The 21,912-nt window shown below is 40.5% G+C and overlaps 1 protein-coding gene across 3 annotated transcripts; it reads left to right on the forward strand.

The window, feature by feature from the left end:
- The first annotated feature begins 873 nt into the window (after window positions 1–873).
- FAM170A (family with sequence similarity 170 member A) lies at window positions 874–19,016 on the forward strand. Of its 3 annotated transcripts, XM_003826705.5 has the most exons (7): window positions 874–3,879; window positions 6,799–6,939; window positions 8,011–8,785; window positions 9,079–9,137; window positions 9,751–9,795; window positions 11,160–11,183; window positions 12,654–19,016. In XM_003826705.5, the coding sequence occupies exons 1-4, from the start codon at window positions 3,810–3,812 to the stop codon at window positions 9,083–9,085; spliced, it is 993 nt and encodes a 330-aa protein (XP_003826753.3). In that variant the 5' UTR covers window positions 874–3,809; the 3' UTR covers window positions 9,086–9,137; window positions 9,751–9,795; window positions 11,160–11,183; window positions 12,654–19,016. The 3 variants fall into 3 exon arrangements, with proteins under 3 accessions (XP_003826753.3, XP_063460673.1, XP_054968541.1); XM_063604603.1 differs by lacking the exons at window positions 11,160–11,183; window positions 12,654–19,016 and having other exon boundaries at window positions 9,082–9,137; window positions 9,751–9,871; XM_055112566.2 differs by lacking the exons at window positions 11,160–11,183; window positions 12,654–19,016 and having other exon boundaries at window positions 8,011–8,303; window positions 9,751–9,871.
- Window positions 19,017–21,912: the final 2,896 nt, after the last annotated feature.

Consider the following 21,912-nt stretch of genomic DNA (forward strand, 5'->3'; position numbering starts at 1 on the left):
AGCCTATAAATACAGTGGATTATATGGATTGAATTTTGAAGGTTAATCAGTCTTGCATCCTTGGAATAGATCAGTCTTGCATCCTTGGAATAGACCCCACTTGGTCATGGTATGTAATTCTTTATACATATTGCTGAATTCTGTTTTCTAATATTTTATTAAGAATTTTTGCATCTATATTTATTAGGAATATTGGTATTAGTTTTCTTTTTTGTTGCTATCTTTGTCTGATTTGGTATCAGGGTATTACTAACTTCATAAAATGAATTGAGAAATCATCTCTCTTCCTCTTTTTCTGGAAGAGATTGTGTAGAATTAATGTTAATTCTTCTTTAAACGTTTGACAGAATTTCCCAGTGAAACCATGTAGTCATGGAGATTTCTTTTTTGGGAGTTTAACAATTACAAATTCAATTTCCTTTATAGTTATAGGGCATGAAATTTACTTATTTCATATTGAGCGAGTTGTAGCAGTTTGTGTTTTTTGAGAAATTTGTCCATTTCATCTAAGTTGTCAAATTCATGTCCATAGCTTTGTTTGTGGGGTTTCCTTGCTATTTTTTTGATGTCTGCAGGGTCTGTAATTATATCTTCTGCTTTATTCTTAATATTGTCAATTTTCTAGGAGTGGCAGGCTCGCTGGTTTGTTCTTAATATGTGTATATTTTTAGTTACACAAGTTATATGTTGGTACATTTTTGTTATAGAATTCTAACCATCCAGAGTATGAAATATAAGGAGTAGAGTTCTCTTTCATTATCTTCTGCACCTGTTCCTCTCATCCTCCTTCTTGACTCAGAGGTAAGGAAAGTGAACAGTTTGGGGTATGTCTTCCAGGACTGTGACTCCTACCCCTAAGTAATATTTGGTCACCTGGTGGACATTTTTTCCCTGACTCTTCAAGGATCAGAAGGAGTTTTGATGATGAAACTGGTGGTGGGGGAAGTCAAAGAGGAACAGAGGAAAGCCAGAGTGGGAGGTCAGAGGGAGGAGCAAACAGCCATCTTTGTCGGCTACAAGAGGAGGCTCCTTTGATCTAGTGTCCCCACATGTTCCCCACATGAAGGTTATGACTTCAGGGGCAGATGTAGAATGGCCTCTTTTGGTGGGGTACCAGATGAAGGAGTCCACAAGCCTAGCTTCTGGAAAATATCTGATCTTTCAGCAAATTCTGTTGTCTCTTCCTACAAAATACATCCAGAAGATGACCACTATCCATTATTTTCACATCTAACATTGTGATCCAAACCAGTCTCATCTCTCTCCTGGATTATTGCAATAGGCCCACTGTTCTCTCTGATTCAGCCTTTGCCTTCTAAAAGTCTATTCTCAACATAGTTACCAGAGTGATCTTTTCAAATGTAATTTCTCCTGCAAAACTCTGCAAGCTTCCCATGTCACTGAATCTAAAACTAATCAATTATCTAGACCTAACTACCTGTTTATAAGGCAATTCAGCTCATAGGGGAACATCTAGATAACATCACAAGAATACAATTAACCATTTCCAAACTGTGGAAAATTCTAGAAGATAAATTACTTAGTTTTTTCCAACAGGTGAATGCCTTAAAAAGGGAGGGAGAACTGTTATAGACTAAAAGATGTATCAACCAATCACAATGTGTGGACTTTGTTTGGATCTTGATCTCAACAATACAGTTATACAAAGATATTTTAGCATATTTGGAGGAAATTGAGTATGGCTTGGTTATGAAATTATATAAAAGAATTATGATTAAGTTCATTTGGTGAGATAATGATATTTCTGTTATGCTTTTTAAAAGTTCATATCTTTGTAGGTACATACTGCTGCATTCAAGGAGAAATGACATAATGTCTGGAATTTGCTTTAAAATACAGCAAGTCCCCCACTCCTCTATCTCAAACACCTGAATAAAAAGAAATGAACAAAAGACTAAAAGTCTGCGTGTATGGTGGTTGGAACAAGAATGGCAGAATACTGATAACTGTTGAAACTGGATTATGTGTACATGAAGCTGCATTCCTATTACACAATTCTCTCTACTTTAGTTTGAAAATTTCTACCACCCAAAAAAATGCTCTTTGGCCCCTCTTTTTTAGGGATTCTTTAAGAAACTGGAGATTTAATCTCATCGGCAATTTTTTACAAGGCTACATTTGCCCTATCTTCATTCTCCTTCTGCCTGGGGACAGTCTGCAGTGCCCTTTCAAATTTGGGCCCATCTTGGTCCTCTGGGTATTTCTACTGCTTTTTTAATGCAGTGATTTCTGGGAGTCCCCCTCATACTTGTCAACTAATAGTCCCACTGGACTGGGGCCACTGCCCCAAATAAGGTGTCTCTAATTTTAGATTGGTATCAGGAAGTTCCAGATGGGTTGCCACTTATAACTGGTACACATTTCAGCCCATGAGCAGAGATGTGCAGGAAATAGTATGCAATTTTCTTATGTAACTCCATTTAATTTGTAATTTAAGCCTTGGTTCTGTTGATGTCCTGTTTGGATTTCCACCCCTCCCTATTTGGAATTCATACAGGGCTGAGGTTTTGAGGGTGGGGTGAGAGCATAGTCTCTGGTTATTGGAGCATACAGCTGAAGTTTAGATGCCCATCAGCTCAGCTGCCAGGGAGTCTTTAGGTGGTGTGGCTCCTATGCCATGTGTGAGATAGGTCGCCATGATTCTGCCTGTACGCATAATACAGGCAGCCCTTCTTGAAGTTTTTGCCACATGTACCTCTTCAGCCACATTTTAGAGGGCTCCTCTCCTCCATAGTTTGAAGATCCCTCTCTCTCTCTGACCTAATCAGTACCTCTCAACACTATAGTAGAGCAAGAAGCGGGCATGCCTAATTAAAAAAAATCCTGCTTCCGTTATGTTTCTGCTAACTTTCCTCTTTCCTACAGAGTTTGAGATTTTAGAAATAAAAGTCAGGTGGGGTGTGGTGGCTCATGCCTACAATCCTAGCACTTTGGGAGCCTGAGGCAGGAGGATAGCTTGAGGCTAGAAGTTCAAGACCAACCTGGGCAACATACTGAGACCCTGTTTCTCAAAAAAAAAAAAAAAAAAAAAAAATTAGCCGGGTGTGGTGCCTCGTGTCTGGTGCCTGTTGTCCCAGCTACTCGGGAGGCTGAAGTGTGATGATCACTTGAGCCTAGGGGCTGAAGTGACCCTATGATCACACCACTGCAATCCAGCCTGGGCAACAGAGAGAGACCCTGTCTCTGAACAAACAAAACAAAATAAAAACAACAACAAAAAAAAAAAAAAGAAAGAAAAGTCAAGATGATTAACATGCTATTGCTGCTTTCAGCCCTGCCACACCCCTCCTCTGAGCAATGAACACAAAGCCTGCTACCTGCTTGAGTCCAGAAGGGAAAGGGTGAAAAAAAAGGAGAAAAGAAAAAAATTAAACAGAACATGTTAACATCTCAAAATATTCTGCCACATTTGAAATACGGGAGAGTTGAATTCATTAGAGGACTTCTATTGGAAAAAAGGAATTGTTTTTGAAAACGACGTCTCTGCAGTTGCACAGACTGTGTTGGACCTAGGTCCGTAGAACGCCGTGATGTCATCATTGAGGTCAGAGAATCTGCGGTGGGCCTGGTGACCTTTGAACCTTAACAGTCCTGCAGTGTAGTGGGCACTGGGCAGTGCTGCTCCTTCACTAAGAGGTCTGAGTTCTTTAGCTATCTCGGAGATTCAACTACGTTTATTCGTACTGAATCTTTTTAATGAATTTCCTGAGAGCCAAGAAGGGCCAATCTACAGGAAAAAGTGGGAGGTGGACATTAAGCATCTTCTAGAAACTCTTCTAGCTGATATCATGAAACGACGACAAAAGAGGAAACATTTGGAAAATGAAGAGTCCCAGGAAACCGCTGAGAAGGGAGGAGGTATGTGCGGGGCAAACTTTCTGGGGCACAAGCGTCACTGGCCAGCCTGAGCCTTCTTCTTTTTCTTTTTTGAGACGGAGTCTCGCTCTGTCGCCCAGGCTGGAGTGCAGTGGCGCGATCTTGGCTCACTGAAAGCTCCGCCTCCGGGTTCACGCCATTCTCCTGCCTCAGCCTCCCGAGTAGCTGGGACTACAGGTGCCCACCACCACGCCCGGCTAATTTTTTGTATTTTTAGTAGAGACGGGGTTTCACCGTGTTAGCCAGGATGGTCTCGATCTCCTGACCTCCTGATCCACCTGCCTCGGCCTCCTTTTTTTTTTTTTTTTTCGTTTCTGAGACAGAGTCTTGCTCTGTTGCCCAGGCTGGAGTGCAGTGGTGTGAGCTCGGCTCACTGCAAGCTCCGCCTCCCAGGTTCACGCCATTCGCCTGCCTCAGCCTCCCGAGTAGCTGGGACTACAGGCGCCCACCACCACGCCCGGCTAATTTTTTTTTTTTTTTTTTGTATTTTTAGTAGAGACAGGGTTTCACCGTGTTAGCCAGGATGGTTTCGATTTCCTGACCTCATGATCCACCTGCCTCGGCCTCCCAAAGTGCTGGGATTACAGGCGTGAGCCATCGCTCCCGGCCAGCCTGAGCCTTCTTTAGGGAGGAGAAACTGAGGAGAATATACCACCTATGCAGTAGGGAGGGGAAGACCTGGCTGTTGGCTGATGCCCGCACATCCATCTTGAGGGTACCCAGATGTGAGACGGACAGGAAGTTCATATGCCACTGGCACACAGAAAGCCAACCCTGCTGGGCTGAGAACTTTTGTTCTGGGGCTGCTGGTACCTGGAACTATGCCAGTCTCAGGCAGGCGGGAGACCCACTTACAAAGACCCAGTGATGCAGCCTGAGTCTCGTCTTTCTCTCGTGTTCTCTTTATTTGCTCTTTCTCTGGGGTGACTGAGGTGGAAGGTGTGAAGGGTGCTGGTAGAAATCTATGATTTGCACTACACCTTTTAGCAGAAACGAGAGTAGCCAAATGAGTTAAAGGCCTTGTTGAAAAATATCTTGAGAAGTGAAATGCTTGTTAGAAAGTAGATTAAACACTTGTTTAGGGATGGCGTCATAGTGAAACCACGGAGGTTTGATTGCTTCAGCGGGAAGAATTAACCAATTAATCCAATAGAGTTTGTGAATCCACGGTGTGGGACTTCCCAGAGGAAATGAAGCACAGGGTAAGGGCCTCAGATCGCTGTCAATTTACTTCCCAGGCTGCATGATAATGGCATGTATTAAATGTAAACAAGCCACTTATCCTGAAAGGGGGATGCTCACATGCAGGAGACAGGGCAGAAAGGAGCCTGCCCCAGAGATGGCCCTGGAGGCTTCTGCCCCGATTAGAGCTCAGCAGCGCCTATGAGGCCGAAGGTCGTAAAGACCTGTAGGTTGAGCCCTGGGAATGGAGGCCTGGAGAGTAGGCATGGAGAGCAGGGGGCTGGGACAGGAAGGGGAAGGCAATGGTTTTCCTCTCCTTCATCTACCCTTACATTTCAGAATGTTTTGTCTGCCTGTGTGTGTGTGTGTGTCTGTGTGTGCACGTGTGTGTGTGTGTTGGGAGGGGGAGGACTGGAGATAATGGGAGCACAGTGGTGGCGTCTGCGGGGTGAACTTCCTATCACCATGCCTGGGCCTGGGCAACACTCAATACACATAACAGTGTATACCGAATTTTTGTTAAGGGTATTCCAGGAGACAGTCACTCATATGCCCATATATACTCTGATACAGAAAAAGAGTCACACACCTCCACACACAGTGGATATAGTTATATACACATGCCATTCCTCTATTACATACTCACACAACCCATGTGTGTGACAGTCTTTTCTTCCTGCAGAGATTTCTTGTGTGTGGGGAGTGTGTGTGTGTGTCCCCTCAACTCTCACACAAACACAGCTATGTTAAACTATCTCTAAATACCTCTTTAAGAGCCAGTCACACATCATACATGCCGTATCTGCAACACATTGTGTAGCAGAGCCAGGCCTGCTTTGCATAGACCACAATGAAACAAAGATTCACCACCATCCCCTTATTAGGGTTGCCGGATATAATACAGGATGTTCAGTTAAACTTGAATATCAGATAAACCACCAATGATTTTTTAGTATAAGTGTGTCCCAAATATGGTATGGAACATACTGACACTAAAAATAAGTATGACAAATATTGCATGGGACATACTTACACTAAAAAAATTATTTGTAATTTATCTAAAATTCAAATTTAACTTGGCATCAGCTATTTTTGTTTGCTAAATCTGATGACCCTTATATATTCATAATGAGCTGACCTATGATATACTTATATATTTCTGCTTAATGTCTGTCTTCCTTGTCTAGAATGGAAAGTCCACTTAGAAGAAGGACTGTTTTGTTCAGTATTTCTAGAGCCTAGAAGAGTGGACTGGTGTCTGATTCATGGTAGCTGTTCATGAAAATATTGCCAGATGAATGAATTAATGTACATTATAAATACAAGCCACACCAAATAATCAGGAAAAGTTACATATTGCATAATTTCAGGGTTGTAAACACAAAACTATGCACACAAACTCCACAGACACAGACACATATTTCTACAATATACCCACACAAATCTACACATATCAAAGGCTATCTGGTATGTATCACACTTACACTTCAGACGTATTCATAGTCACCACACAGGCCTATGTTCCTATTGATACACTATCAAAATACCTGTTGACTGTAATTAAATACTGGAGTATCCACCAGAAGCCTGTCTCACAAACCATGTGTGTTCACTACACCTGACATATGTCAGCCACTCAGTAAGTATTTGTTGGATGGTAAATGATGCACAAACATTCCCCATCCATCATATCTCTGTGCCCCTTCATACCTTTCTCAGGAATGTCAAAGTCCCAAGAGGATGCCCTGCAGCCTGGATCCACTAGAGTGGCCAAAGGCTGGAGCCAAGGGGTGGGAGAAGTTACTTCTACCTCCGAATACTTCTCCTGCGTTTCTTCTTCACGCAAGCTCATCCACAGTGGTAAGGGTGCAGGGTTCCTTGGGCACGTGGCTCCTTGGCTGTGGGGTTCATTGGGCATGAAAATATTTGAGTGTGGGGCTCTGTGGGCATGAGACTCTTTGGTTGCAGTGCTGCTTGGGTGTAAGACTCTTTGGGAGTGGGGCTTTTTGTGTTTGGGGCTCCTTCGGTGTGACACTCTTTGGGTGTGGGGCTCCTTGGATGTGAGATTCTCTGGGTGTGAGGTTCCTTGAGCATGAGACTCTGGATGCAGGGTGCTATGGGTATGAGACTTTTTGGGTGCTGGACTCCTTAGGCATGGGATTGGGTGCAGGGCTTCTTGGGTAGGGGGCAGGAGGCCCATAGATCCAAGGATGAGGCTAAGAAGAAACCCAGGGCAGTTGGATATGATCAGAGCTCTGCAGAGGTGTCTGGGCAAGATGACAGAGCTGTTAGAAGAGCATGGATATAAGCTCAGTGTAGGAGAGCATGAGCCCTGGTGTGCAGTCAGGCAATCAGGGAGCAGAGGACGGAAAAGTCTGCTGTTGGGGTGTAGGGCCACAGGACCAGATTAAGCACTTTCATCGGAACTATTTGGGCTCTGCCTTTGCCTTCCAGAGAAAGACAGAGTTCCTCAGCCCAGGCCTCCAGCACTGCAGCAGGACTGTAGCTCAGGCCCACACACCTCACACATACAGCCACACGCTCCACAGGTACACTTTCTGCACACACACCACCCAAATGCATGACCTGCAGTGCCATTCTCCCACACTACCTCCCACATTCCACAAATAACACATCAATGATTGCACCAACTCACATCCTCATAGCACACACATGCTGCCGACATTCCACATATGCTGCGGTCCTCACCACCATACTCCACACCCCTATATATGGACACCCCACCAACATCCCTACACGCAAATGACACTAGAATCACTACCCCACAATATGAACAACAAATACCAAGCTCACCACACAGCTGCATCTCACCACAGTCCCTGTCTCCTGCACCACACATATTTAACTTACATTCCCTCAGCTCCTAGCATGGCCCATGCATCTGCTCATGTTTCTAATTTCCTTTCCCAGGAATCCAGAGAATACATCGAGACAGCCCCCAGCCTCAATCACCCCTGGCCCAGGTTCAGGAACGAGGAGAGACTCCTCCCCGCTCACAACATGTCTCCTTGTCGTTCCATTCATCCTATAAGACTTGTGTGTCCTCTCTGTGTGTAAACAAAGAGGAAAGGGGCATGAAAATATACTACATGCAGGTACAAATGAACAAAGGTGTGGCTGTCTCCTGGGAGACAGAGGAAACTTCGGAGTCCTTAGAAAAGCAGCCAAGGATGGAAGAAGTCACCCTTTCTGAGGTTGTGAGGGTAGGTACTCCCCCCTCTGATGTGTCCACCAGAAACCTCCTGTCTGACAGTGAGCCCAGTGGGGAGGAGAAAGAGCATGAGGAAAGGACAGAATCAGACAGCCTGCCAGGCTCACCCACCGTTGAGGACACACCCAGGGCCAAGACTCCTGACTGGCTGGTGACCATGGAGAACGGCTTCAGGTGCATGGCCTGCTGCCGGGTGTTCACCACCATGGAAGCCCTCCAGGAGCATGTGCAGTTTGGGATCAGAGAGGGCTTCAGCTGCCACGTCTTTCATCTCACCATGGCTCAGCTGACAGGCAACATGGAATCAGAGAGCACCCAAGACGAGCAGGAGGAGGAAAATGGAAATGAGAAGGAGGAGGAAGAGAAACCAGAAGCAAAGGAGGAGGAGGGGCAGCCCACAGAAGAAGACCTTGGCCTGAGGAGATCCTGGAGCCAATGTCCAGGCTGTGTGTTTCATTCTCCAAAGGACAGGAAGTGAGCAAAGCCTGGGTTGTGGGTCTGCTGAGGGAGCAATGGCTTCCCCGAGCCAGTACTGTCTCCCCAGTTCAGGCTTAGGTCTCTCTAAGGAAGATTTGGGGGCTTTATTGGCTGAGGGAACAATGGAGGGGGACATAACTGGGATCCCTGCTTCTTGCCTAGGCATCTAATAAAGTCTCGATTGTAAGTCAGGATTTGTCTTGACCTTTCCAGCTCCTGCAGGAAATTCTGAGAATTTCAAAAGTCGCATTAACTAAGAAGTGTCTTTCTTTGGTTTGATTTTCACACAGCAGCTGAGACTTATGGGCCAGAAGATACTGGAAGATGGTGTGGCCTTCTCTTGCAAGAGGTAAGGAGTGAGACTTGCAGTTTTCTGAGGCTGTGTTGTGAGGGCCCAGAGGAATCCAAGGGAAGGAGCTGCAGGGATGCACTGGGTCACCTGGTGGCTCTGCAGCCACATCAACTTATTGTGCACCTGGTGCTTCTGGGGGAATTGTCCTCCATTTGCTTAGATGACAAGGTGAAGAGCATTGACTGGGAACTTTCTCAATGTCTCCATCATTGTCCTCAATTCTAAGAGGAAGTGCTGCAGCTCTTCTAGGCAGCGGAAGCTCAGTGTAACCTCAAGGGCCAGGATTGGCCTGAAAGGACAGGATGCCAGCAAGATCAGAGGTGTGGAGTCTGAGAGCCTTTGGCCTGAGCTGGGATCCCACCTGAGCCCATGGATATAGCCCTTGGGGAAAAGGGGAATTTGGAGAGGTAACAACATCATCCTGATGAGACACCAAGAGAACTGGAAATGTTTCAGAACCTTCATTTTGCTGCATTTGATCTGGAAATGAACTCACTGTGGGTTGCATGACTCTGAGCTTCAAAACAAAGGTGAAGGGTAACTGACTAGCAATGCTTGTATTGTTTCTTGCCTCTTCCTCTTCTGCCTCAATTGTTTTCTTCACTTCCAGGGAGAAGAAAGAGCCATGGAGATAGTAGCAGACAGACTGCCCAAGGTATGAAGCAGATGAGGGACCAGCACTCAGTCTAACATGTAAACATCATACGTAATAAAGGTTGTGTTTCAAACCTTCCCTGGATATATTATTTAATTAACAAATTAATCTACCTATCTATTCATCATTTTCTTTTTTTTTCCTTTTCCTTTTTCTTCTTCTTCTTCTTTTTTTTTTTGAGATGGAGTTTCATTTTTGTTGCCCAGGCTGGAGTGCGATGGCATGATCTCGGCTCACTGCAACCTCTGCCTCCTGAATTAAAGTGATTCTCCTGCCTCAGCCTCCCAAGTAGCTGGGATTACAGGCATGTGCCAGCACACACAGCTAATTTTGTATTTTTTTTAGTAGAGATGAGGTTTCACCATGTTGGTCAGGCTGGTCTCGAACTCCTGGGCTCAAGTGATCTACCCGCCTGGGCCTCCCAAAGTGCTGGGTTTGCAGGCGTGAGCCACGGCGCCCAGCCCTTTTCATTATTTTCATCTATCTCTCCAGTGGTTTGTGAACGAAGTTTTACATCAGCACTAAAGATATCTACCAGCCTTTTCCAGAGGCAGCAATAGCCAAGCTCCTGGGTTTGAGTAGACTTCCGTGTGACAATTTTTTCAAGGCTGGATACCACATTTCATATGAGACCATGACAAACTCCACTACATACCTATGTTTCCATCATCCCGCTTTATTAAGCTTAGCATTTTTCTACGTTTGCTTCAGATGGCTTTGAAGTAAAAATGATTACCAATACAGCCATAGTCCCCTGTTCCATTGCCTTACATATGGATTTTGAGTATTTTTAATACTTCTGTGCATGTTTAATACTATTATATAAATATATAAAATGTTTTGAATATCTTGAAAGTTTCACATACTATTGTACTTCATTATTAGTTTTCAACATGTTTTTATTAAAAAACAGGTTTTTAAGATTATCCATTGTCATACACATATCTGTAGTTAACTAATTTTTACTACTGTATTATAGTTCATTCTATGAATATGCCAACTTTTTATTTATTGTCTTTTTGATGAAATTTTAGTTGCATCCAAATTTCCTCTATTACCACAGAATGTGAGTCTCTCTCTAGAATGTATACCCAGACATCCATTGCTGTGCTGAATTATATAGATATTTCAGTTTAGTAGTTACTGCCGTGGTGTATTTCTTTCTTTGTTCAAGCATTTTTTTTCTTTCTTTTTTCTTCAATAATGATTAATGCTTTTCTGCACAAATGTTATATACAATTTTTATTCGATGCAGTCCACGATATCTTTTCTTTTCATTCTCCTTGTAAATGGTATGTTTTTTCTATTATATCTTAGAATTGGTTATTACTGATGCATATTTTAAATTTTCATTTCACATCTAGCAACCTTTTGGAAATTTTTCAGGTGTAAGTATTTCTATATAGTATTCTGTATTTTTCTATATTCAATCATATTAATACAAATAAAAAGAATTAGTTTTTTCCTTTTTATTTCTAGATGGCACTTTTATTTTTCTTCTGTTACTGAACAGGCTAGGACCTCTGGTACAATATAAAATAATAGTGACCATAAAAATAACCTAATTTTTAAAAAAAGGTGAGAATGATTGTTGAATTTTATGTGGGTTTGATGCATCTATTCAGATGATTTAATTCCTTTAGTTGTTAATTTTGTGTAATGCATCATAGGTTTTTGGATAATGAACCATCCTGGCCTCCCTGAAATAAACCTCATTTTACCATTATTGTTTTCTTTTACTAAGCTTTTGAATTCACTTTGCTATTAAGAAATTTAGGATTTCTATGACTATTCACAAATAAAATCAGAGTATAATTTTTTTTCTTACATTACCCTTGTCCATTTTTTTTTTAAACCAAAATTAGCTATCTCCTATGCCATGATTTTTTTCCTCTCATCCCTGAAAGAGCTTCTGTGGAATGGGAGTTCACTTAGTCCTTTTTTTTTTTAATTTAATTTTATTTTAAGTTCCAGGATACATGTGCAGGCTGTGCAGGTTTGTTACATAGCTAAACATGTGCCATGGTGGTTTGCTGCACCTGTCAACCTATCACCTAGGTGTTAAGCCCTGCATGCATTAGCTATTTATCCTGATGCTCTCCCTTCTTCCCTCCTAACAGGCCCCAGTGTGTGTTTTTCCCATCCCTGTGTCCATGTGTTCTCATTGCTCAGCTCCCACATACAATTGAGAACATACAGTGTTTGGTTTTCTGTTCCTGTGTTAGTTTGCTGGGAATAATGGCTTCCAGCTCCATCCATGTCCCTGAAAATGACATGATCTTGTTCCTCTTTATGGCTGCATAGTATTCTATGGTGTGTATGTACCACATTTTCTTTATCCAGTCAGTGCAGGATTCACACGCTGTGTTGATTCTTTTTGGTGGGAGCCACCGACTTGCAGCTGTTTGTAGTTGGCCATCTTGGCCCCTCCCCTCCCATTTAATGCTTGAAGTTTAGGTAAAGTTTTTCTTTAAAAGCCTTACGTAGGATTTTTCTTTTCTTGGGTAGAGAGAGGGTTGAGAATAATTTTTCTTATTATTTCAATTTGTTGTTTAAAGTTTTCAGTTTTTCCGGAAACAAATTTATATTTTTTACAAATTACATTTAATAACACAAAGTAGTTCATAGTTTTATCATGGTAGTCTGTGATTTAAAAATCTTCTATTGTACTTATGTTTGCATTTTTTTCTAATTTTTTATTTGCACATTTACTCACCTAGTTCAACTGATTAGTGTTGCCAGAGATTTGTTATTTTAATAATTGAAAATGAAATCTTTTAGTAGTGTTGATATTTTGTATTATTTCCTTTTTTTGATTTTCTAATCATACCTTTATTATTTCTTTCCTTCTTTTATAGGTTTACTCAATGTTTTCTTTTTCCAGCATCTATTGAACAATTAACTTATTGATTTTTAATCATTCTTATTTTTAAATAAATGCATATGAAGCTATGCAAATTTTCTGAAATGCCATTTTAGTAGTATTCCACAAGTTTTGTGTTATACTTTCATTGTTATTTATTTCTAAATGTTTTATAATTTCTATTCTGATATTCTTTTTAATCTGTGATCACATAGGAATACATTTTAAAGTTGCCAAAGTTTTATTGTAACCTGGTGCGTAATCAATTTAAAAAGTGTTTCATATGTACTTGAAAAGAATGTGTATTCTCTATTGGATTCAAGTTCATATGCATATCTGTTAATCAGTCTCCTTTATTTTATTCAAATATTTTTTATCCTTTCTATTTTTAAGTCTGATCTTCCAGTTTCTGGTATAGCCTGAAGTATTTTACAATGATTGTGAACTTGTCAATTTCTCCTTATATTTGTACAGATTTAGCTAATATATTTTGAAATTATATTACAAGTCATGTGAAAATTTATGTTTTGTACTTTTTTTGGTGGGTTTTCTTATTGTCAAATATTTCCCCCCACTTTTTCTCTATTAATTCCTTTCTTGCTTTAAATTCCATTTAGTCTGCTTTAATATGCTTTTTGTCTAAGAACTGTTTTGCTGTATTTACAATATTCAATCTGCTTTTTAGTAGGTGAGTTTAGCTGATTATACTTATTTCAAAGACTGAGAGGTTTGGAATGATTTCTACATCCCCATCTGTGTTTTTCACTTACCATCTTTGGTAGATCATGTCCTAATATCACTCTCTGCTTCCTGCTAGCTGAACTCTGATTTTGTTCAGGTTTTGAGCTTTACTGGGCACAGCCTCAGGAGATGAATCTTGATTTACTGAAGCTGGTCATATTGCTTCATTCCACTTTTTTAGTGAGTGATTTTTACCAAATAAGTAGTAAGGGGAAGTTTGCTGGGGAACTTCTGGCAGAGATTTTCCTCTTTGATAAAAAGGGAGTGGCTCACGGTGAAAAACCCTGACCCCCTCCTTCTTGTTTTTGAAGGTGGATTTGGAAGGTGTAATGCCTACAGGTATGACAACTGTCTTTTAAACATGAGGGGATAGCCAAAAGAATTACAGAAAATCCAACTCTGGGACCCATAGTCATTGAGTCACCTACCTCTCAAATCTGAACTTTATGAAACAGTAATGTCATTACTGTTGAAGATGCTTTTAGTTGGGCACACCATACTGATATGCCATCTGTGGCTGTCACACTGCTATATGCTCATAAAATCTGTATTTCTTTTCCTCCTGAGCATTTACATAAAGTATATTTCCTATCCTCTGTTACAGTTAGGTGGGGCCATGTGGCAGAACTTTCTGATAGAATATGGTAGAAGAGATAAATGCCACACTTCCAGGCATGCCCCCCCGACCCCCCAAATCTTCCACATGATCTAAGTCTTCTCTCTTCTCCTTTTTGCTGAAGTATGTGGAGGATTTAGGTTTCTAAAAGATGGAGAGTTCAACAGAAGGGTCTAATATAGTTCTTGCTTGTTCTGCAGGCATAAAATGCTTAATGGAATGGGTTCCAAACGAGCTGCAGGCAGAGTTCTCTAAGTTTCTCCAAGTGTCTGTGATTGCGAGTGGTGGCTGGAGTACAGGTCAAGTGCAGGCTGGCTAGTCTGTAGATACTGATTCTCTTCTCGTATGTATAGTCTTTAAAGTAGTTTTCCTTGTCCCTGGCCATGCTAACCTTTCTCCCTCAACACTTTTCTCCCTGTCTCTGACCTTCTAGTACAGGGAAATCTTTCTACAATTGAGGTGAGATTTATTGTTTGTTCACAGAAGTCTTTTCTGTTCTCCTGTGGTTTCTGCTTTTGACATTCCATAGCCAAGAATTTTCCTTTTTTTCTCCTTTGTTTCTGCTGGGTCTTTATCTTCCTAATGCAATGAACTTGAAGTGCTTAGCTGACTGGATGGGGAAAAATCCAGCAGCAAAGAGAAGTGATAAAAAATATTTCAGTTAATTTTTCAAAGTAGCATCCAGCTACATATTTTTAAATTTTAGGAGCAATATAGAAATATTGTCATCATAAAAATGCAAATGATATTAAAGTAATCAATGTATAAAAATAAAATTAAAGTCCCCTTCAAATTATCCCTACTCTCCTCCCAAGCCTACTTCCTTTTGCAGAGATTTTGATTGTTAGTTGTTTGGTTTCAAGATCTTAGGTCCATGTATTTACATACATAGCTGTTTTATATGATATATGTAGCTTTATAGAGATTTTTGATTCATAAATTGTATCATACTATGTGTAATCTAAATCAACATTTTTGTTGAAGATCTTTTAATGCCTTTAATATAGATATTTAACATGGATCTTTAATATAGATTCATCCCATTTTTTTAAGCAAGTGTAATTTATTTACTTCCAGTGAGAAATCATAATATAATTAACTATCCCCTAATTGATGGCCATTTTGAGAAAGGTGTTCCTTTCTCCTGCCGTTGTCTCTCGACTTTGTTAACCAGATTGCATTTCTCCTAAGTATTCAATGGTTATCACCATTGTCTAATAAAATACTTTAAATGGTCTGCAGTTTCCCTACGGATTAGTAAAATTTTAAACTCTGCACTTCAATTCTCTCTCAATATCTAGAATTTTGTTAGCTATTTCTTCACTTAAGTTTGAGTAATTACATGATTCATATAATTACTTTCTCCCTCCAGGGTACTAATTTTGACTATGTCTTGTGAATTACTGAAAAATGCTAGTCTTGCAGTCAGGACATTGGGCCCTTGGATCAAGGAACTTAACTTCTCTGGCCTCGGCTTTATGTGTTATCAAAAGGTTTGAGCTAGCTCACATTTAGAATGCTGTGTGTCTTTGAATCCCCCTCATTTAATTGTCTGCTATTTGAGAAGAGAGTGTTTTCTCATGAAGCATGAGCATCATAATAGTTAACATTTATTGTTGTGTTTAACCTTGAATTGGGCAGAATTTAATCATACACAGCTTTTTAGTTATACGTTATGTTACATATATTTTTAGCTCTAAATACTTTATATAGCCCTTGGTACTATTTTAAATAGCATTGTATTTTCTCTTACATTTTCTAATTTGCTATTTCTATTGTAGAGGGACTTGATTGATTTTTAAATTTTTGATCTTGTAACCATGTGCCTTGGTGAACTATATTATTAGTTTTTACTATTTTACCTGTGGATTATTTTGGATTTCCTAGATAAATGATGATATCAAATGTAAATAATGTATTCCATGAAGAAATTTAGTTCATTATAATGCATCTTATATACTTTTAAAACTCATGATAACTGTTTTTCATACATTTTTAGGACTACCCCCCCACCCCCACACAGAGGTAACTAATATAAAAGATCTGCATATATCCAGTCCATGTTTTAATTATTTTCTTGCATGTATATATCCATAGCAATATTTAGAATTCATGTGACTATTTACATGATTGTTATAACATTATGAAACATATTTTACTTCAATCAACATGTTTTCAAGATTTATCTATGTCAATCATGGATCAAGATCCATTTAACAATTTGATACTGTTCCATCATATGCATGTAGACTAATTTATTTTCCATTAAAATATTATCGAACAATTGAATTGTTTCCATTACTTCTCTGGAACAAACAGGATTTAATAGAACACTGTGTAGACTTCTCCTGAGACTCAGAAAGTGTCAGGCTGTTTGAAGGATTGCTGCTTGCCTTTAGCCCCCTTCCACAGGCTTCCTCCAGTCAGACACTTGAAGCATGGATGACGTTTGTCAGGAATTTGAAGCACAGATGAAAGGAAAATTCACCCACATGGGGAGATCTAAGCCACTGCCCAGAAGGTAACAGGTTAATTTTAGGCATCCTGTTGGGCCCTCGGGAGAATCTGGGCTGGCCTGGGCCTCCATCCTTCTGCCTCTCCTCAAAACAAATGTGGAGAAAAGGAGAATCCAAAAACCGTGAGTAGACAAAGGGAGTGATCTTGGGGGCTGAAGCTGTTATTGAGATCTCTGAGTGGAGTGTGAGGGCACTGTGCAACCAGATGGCCTGGCTCTGCCTTCTGAGAACTTCTTTCCCAGGAATGCTAGTAATTAAGGTGGTGCCAGACACATACAGCTGACATGGACCATATTGTCACAAAAATCTGCTGCTTTATGCGTATCTCTTCTTATTCATACACTCTTGTTTCTCATTATTTGGTCACTGCCTTTTGTACTTCACTAATGTGAATCATGATAGCTAGAGGACCAGGGACACGAATGACTCTTCTTGCTAGGCAGCATTAGTCCATAGCTTGAAGGTGAGGGAGGAGGTCAAACTAAACTCAAGAAGGAAAGATGGTGTTGAAGAGATGATCTCAGAGCTGGGTGTATTTTCTCAAAAGTTGATGAATGATCGATAGCTCCAGGGCTGCAAGTGTTTCCTGGAGGCCTGCTGGCCATGGGGCTGGGTTCACTCAATGAAGGAACCAGGTACCCCCTTTATTTCATTCCTTGCTCATACTTGTCCTTTTGCCAGCTTCTCTGCTTTTGATACACACTCTACAAAAGTGATCTTCTCCTGAAACCACTTTCTACTTGTTATTCTAGTCTTATGAGCATTTATTGTCCCTTTCCAGTGTTCCCCTAAAATGCCACTGCAGGGAATTTATAATTTGATGATCATGCTTCTGGGTCCCCAGACCCTTCTCTTCTCATTCCTGGGGAATATTTGTCCAAGTCTCTTGGCCAAGCTCTTCCTCTCCAAGGCATTCTACTTCTTCTTCAAAACTGTAAAGTCCCCTATTTTTCAACAGTAGTTTTGATGGCTCATTAAACCTAGGGCTAAAATCACTGTCAATAGGTAAACTAGTTTATCTTTTTTTAGAGGTCATGGGAGTTTGATCTTCAAACCTCTCTGATAAGGAGGGACATATAATAATAAATTTAGCTAGATATTACTGAGAACTGATCATGAGCCAAGCACTCTTCTAAGCTTTGTTTGACTCATGCAATCAGTCTGAAGAATGACTCTAGGAGGCAGATGCTATTTTCATCTTAGGATGAGCACCTTAGTGGTCTAAGGAAATGTGGGCACAACTCCTGGAACCATCTGGGAACTTTGTTCTTTTTCTGCAGACTTGAATTCATCTGAGACCAGACCACACTAGTCTGAAGCATACAAAAGGTGGAGGAAGAGTTTGTTCATGCCTGAGGTTACTGTACACTGTAGTCATGAGGTTACTGTACACTGTAGTCATGAGGTTACTGTACACTGTAGTCACATCAGCTACTAAGAAAAAATTCTAAGATCAGTGAGGTGCACCTGTTCCAGATAAGGCACATGATTTCAGACAGAAATCATGTGCAGAAAACCTCTGGCCTGGGGGAGTTCTGAGGTTGTTCTGTTTCTTCCCATGAAGTTTGGGTTCAGGCGATCCCCCTTCATACCATTATCACCCCTATAGGTGTTGGAGCCATCCACAACTCTGGGCTTATAAGTGTCCTGACATAGTGGATGCAGAATAAGTTGGGTGGGACACCCCTGAGTGTCATTCTTGCTGGGGAGTCACGGGTGAAGTGCTGGCTGCTGGAAATGCATCCTTGCATGGGGGCAAGCAGAGTGTCTCAGGATGATTGCTCTGCACTTATTTGTGTGTCCTTTTCTGCCCGGCTCCCTTGTTCAGCCACCTGTGACCTTCCTCCATCCTCAGCCCAGGGAGTCCCTATCTTCATAAAGGTAGGACATTTGCCTCATTTTCCCTCATCATATCCTTTCTCCAAAATACTGTCATTGTGAGTTTTTCCCATTTCCTAGACTCCTTTCTCTCCATTCATTTTTGTTCTGTCATCTCTTTCCTGCAGCCTGCTAACTCAGTGGGGTATTTCTTTCTATCCAAAGATGAAAGAAATACCAGCCATTCCAAAAAAAAAGAAAAAAAAAAAACACAGACATACCAGGAAAACTTCAAAACATTTATCCTGCCACATTTAAAAAAAATCACACAACCAATATATTGAAAGTCTCACTGTAAAAACTCAAACGATTTAAAAATTGAGTAAAATTTAATTTTTTTCCATACTCCTTCCCCAATTTATTTTAGTCCTCAAAGTTGACCTCATTAACCATTTACTATTCTAACTTTCAGACATTTTCCTATGCACACATATAATTTTCTTTTTTCACATAGAGTATGAACTAGGTCACCTCCAAAATGCTGTGATTCTGTGATTCACTCTCTCTCTCTGAGTCATCCACTGATAATATAGTCCTTTTCATGGAGAAATAATTCCAATAGCTAATAGTTAATATCTGCCGAGTGCTTACTGTGTGTCAGGCACTCCTCTAGCTACTTTATATATACTATATATATTATATATACTTTATATTTGATAATATTACATATTATCACATGTAATTTTCACAACATCCTTATAAAATAGGTATAATTATTGACCCCATGTGACAGATAAGTGCAGATAAGTACAGACAATACACAGATGTCAAGTGACTCCTCCAAGACATAAGAGCAAGTCAAAATCCATGCCTTTAATTACTTTGCTCTATTGCCACCATCTGGGAGACGATGGTTTTGCCACAAAAACTGTTAAAAATCATGTTAGATTTTTACATCTCTTAAGACAAGCATGGTACTGTTATATGGAAGAGGTTAACTAAACTGACCCTTTATTTTATAAAACTCCATGTAGCTGGATGAAGGAAAACAGCTACAGATTCAGGGTTCCCACTACCCCTACTCCCTTTTTATAGAAAATAGCTTCTTGTATGCAGTTCACGTAATGTCAAGTCTAGGATGTAGTCCAAATAATCAGGGAAAAATGGAGATACATAGAAAAGTACTTAAAGTTGGCAAGTACTAGGAGCTTAGTATTATTGGGGCCCAGGTGGAAACGCACAGAAGAAGCTTGCCTGGTTCCATTTCAGGCCTTTGGATATGCTCCACCAACTGCCATGGTCCCTGGGTCAGCTACTCGGCCCATTTGTTGATACAGTAGTATCCTCAATTTGATAGAATCGTAAGGACGCCTTAAATTTGGTTAGCAGTTCTACATTCTTGATGCAATAATATTTTCAGAGTGTGGGAGAACATCAAACTATGGAAATATCCCTGGAGAGATTTGCTTATTAAGTTAGTTTTCTTCCGTCTTCCTGGTAGTTTTTGTTTTTTTGCTAAACACCAGGGGTTTTGCCTTCATTTTTCAGATACATGTTTTTCATTTGTCTAGTGAACTTTTGAATACTTTTTGATGAGATATTAAGGTTGGAAAAAATAACCATCTCTTTAAAATAAGAAAGATTATGATAAGTATATAAAGCCCTAAAACTGAAGATATTCATTACAGCCTGTTAATTGGAATGAAAAGCTCATGCTTACTAATTCAGAGTCTATAAATAAAAGTCAAGGATTATTTGGGGCATCTTTGGGGTCCTTATTACTGATCCTGGTGAGCCTCCACCATTTCCAATGAGTAGGGTTGACACATAAAATACAGGCTGTTTAGTTAAATTTGAGGGTCAAAAAAATAGTGAGTCCATTTTTAGTCTAAGTATGCCTAAGTATTACATAGGATATACTTATATTAAAATAATTATCTGTTGTTTATCTGAAATTCAAATTTAACTGGGTATCATATTTTTATTGGCCAAATCTGGCAACCTACTGATGGACCACAGCAGAGGCAGCTAAGGGAAGGTACAAATAGTCACAAGTTGCTTGAGGAGTTCGGGGAACAATGTGAAATCTTGACTGCAAGTACTTCCTTGTGCTTCCCTGAGTTAAGGTGACCTTTCCTGACCTTCCTCTTGCGAGCTTTCTAGTAAGTCTGGAAGCCCATATCTAAGGGGGACCCTCAAAGTGACTGTCACCCTCATGACTTTGTTTCCAGTTCAAAATGGAATCTTCCTAAAAATAGCTGCATGTGGCCAACAAGAGATGATGAGGCTTGTGAAACTGGATGAACACAGCTTTGATGCCTATGTGGTTTTTCTGTCTTGGGAGATTTAATGGGATTGATGTGAAAGATTCCAGGTTCCCAGATAGACAGAAAAAGTCCTGTTATACATCTAGATGCATGATCAGACTCTAGTGGGTCAGAGTGCACAGACAGATGCAAACTTAGATGTTTATAAGGATCAGGTACAGACCCAAGTTTCAAGATGGGACCAGGTACAGACTTGAGTTTGAAGATCACCTTTTATGGCCTGTGGAAACAACAATGAACTACACAGTTTCCAGAAGGGAAATCACAGAGCAGATCTTGGCTTCATCACATGTAGGCTCTTATATTTGGTTCTGTCTAGATGGTATTTCAAAGACGGAGTTTGTTTACAACTCTGGAGTTCCAGGAAATTCTCTGATATACTCTTTGGACTCTCTCACTTTCTGAGAAAAAGAAGGGCTGAGGCTATAGAAAAGACATGAATTTTCTGGGCTGACAATGGCACTGCCCAGACCCTGAAGATGTGGTGCTGCTCCCTGCACAGTGCAAAAGAATTTTCATCTGTTTTGTTCCCTTTCATGGCACAAATAGCCGATATTTATGTAACACTGGTATTACAGGAGCCAAGGAGAGCAAATTATTAGGGATAATTTGGACCATAGTAGAGGCAGCTAAGGGAAGGTAAAAACTGGTTTTTGAATAGTCACAAGTTGCTTGAGGAGTTCTGGGAACAATGTGAAATAGGGATGTGTGGAATGGGAAGAATGTTGCTGGAAATTCACAAATGGCACATGAAGAGGGATGGTAGTGGGCTGTGATTTGGGTTGTAGGCCAGGGAGTGAGGAATAGCATTAGGGATTGGCCAGCTTGTCATTCATTCATCTGTTCCTAGGTATTTACTGAGTAACTGTCATGTGTTAGGTAGTATTCTGGGTTTTGAGATACAACAGTGAAGAAAACGAATTATTAGGCTTTAAGGAGCTTATAGTTCAGTCAGAGAGACTGATAAATAGGCAATGACAATATAGGAGATAGAAGAGGTAAGTGTAAACTGTGGAGGCAAACAGGAGCGTCAGCTAATTAAGTCTAGTTGTTAGGGTAGGGAATGGGGGACCCAGGAAAGGCTCTCAGCGGAAGTGACATTGGAGTTCTGCAGGGTGACTAAGAATTTTCAAGGACTTTCTCAGGCAAAGATGGAGAAATGGAAAAGTTTTGGACAGAGGGAAAGTCTGTACAGAATCTCTAAGATGAAGACAATGTGCACATTCTTCAGTATGG

Source organism: Pan paniscus, chromosome 4, assembly GCF_029289425.2.
Source record: "Pan paniscus chromosome 4, NHGRI_mPanPan1-v2.0_pri, whole genome shotgun sequence".
NCBI classification, from domain to species: Eukaryota; Metazoa; Chordata; class Mammalia; order Primates; family Hominidae; genus Pan; species Pan paniscus.

What these genes read in the sequence shown, in the direction of transcription:
- FAM170A (XM_003826705.5), top strand. Translation starts at nt 3,810, where the DNA reads ATGAAACGACGACAAAAGAGGAAACATTTGGAAAATGAAGAGTCCCAG. An exon ending in AACCGCTGAGAAGGGAGGAG is followed by an intron (nt 3,880 to 6,798) that starts GTATGTGCGGGG and finishes TACCTTTCTCAG; the next exon opens with GAATGTCAAAGTCCCAAGAG. An exon ending in ACGCAAGCTCATCCACAGTG is followed by an intron (nt 6,940 to 8,010) that starts GTAAGGGTGCAG and finishes TTCCTTTCCCAG; the next exon opens with GAATCCAGAGAATACATCGA.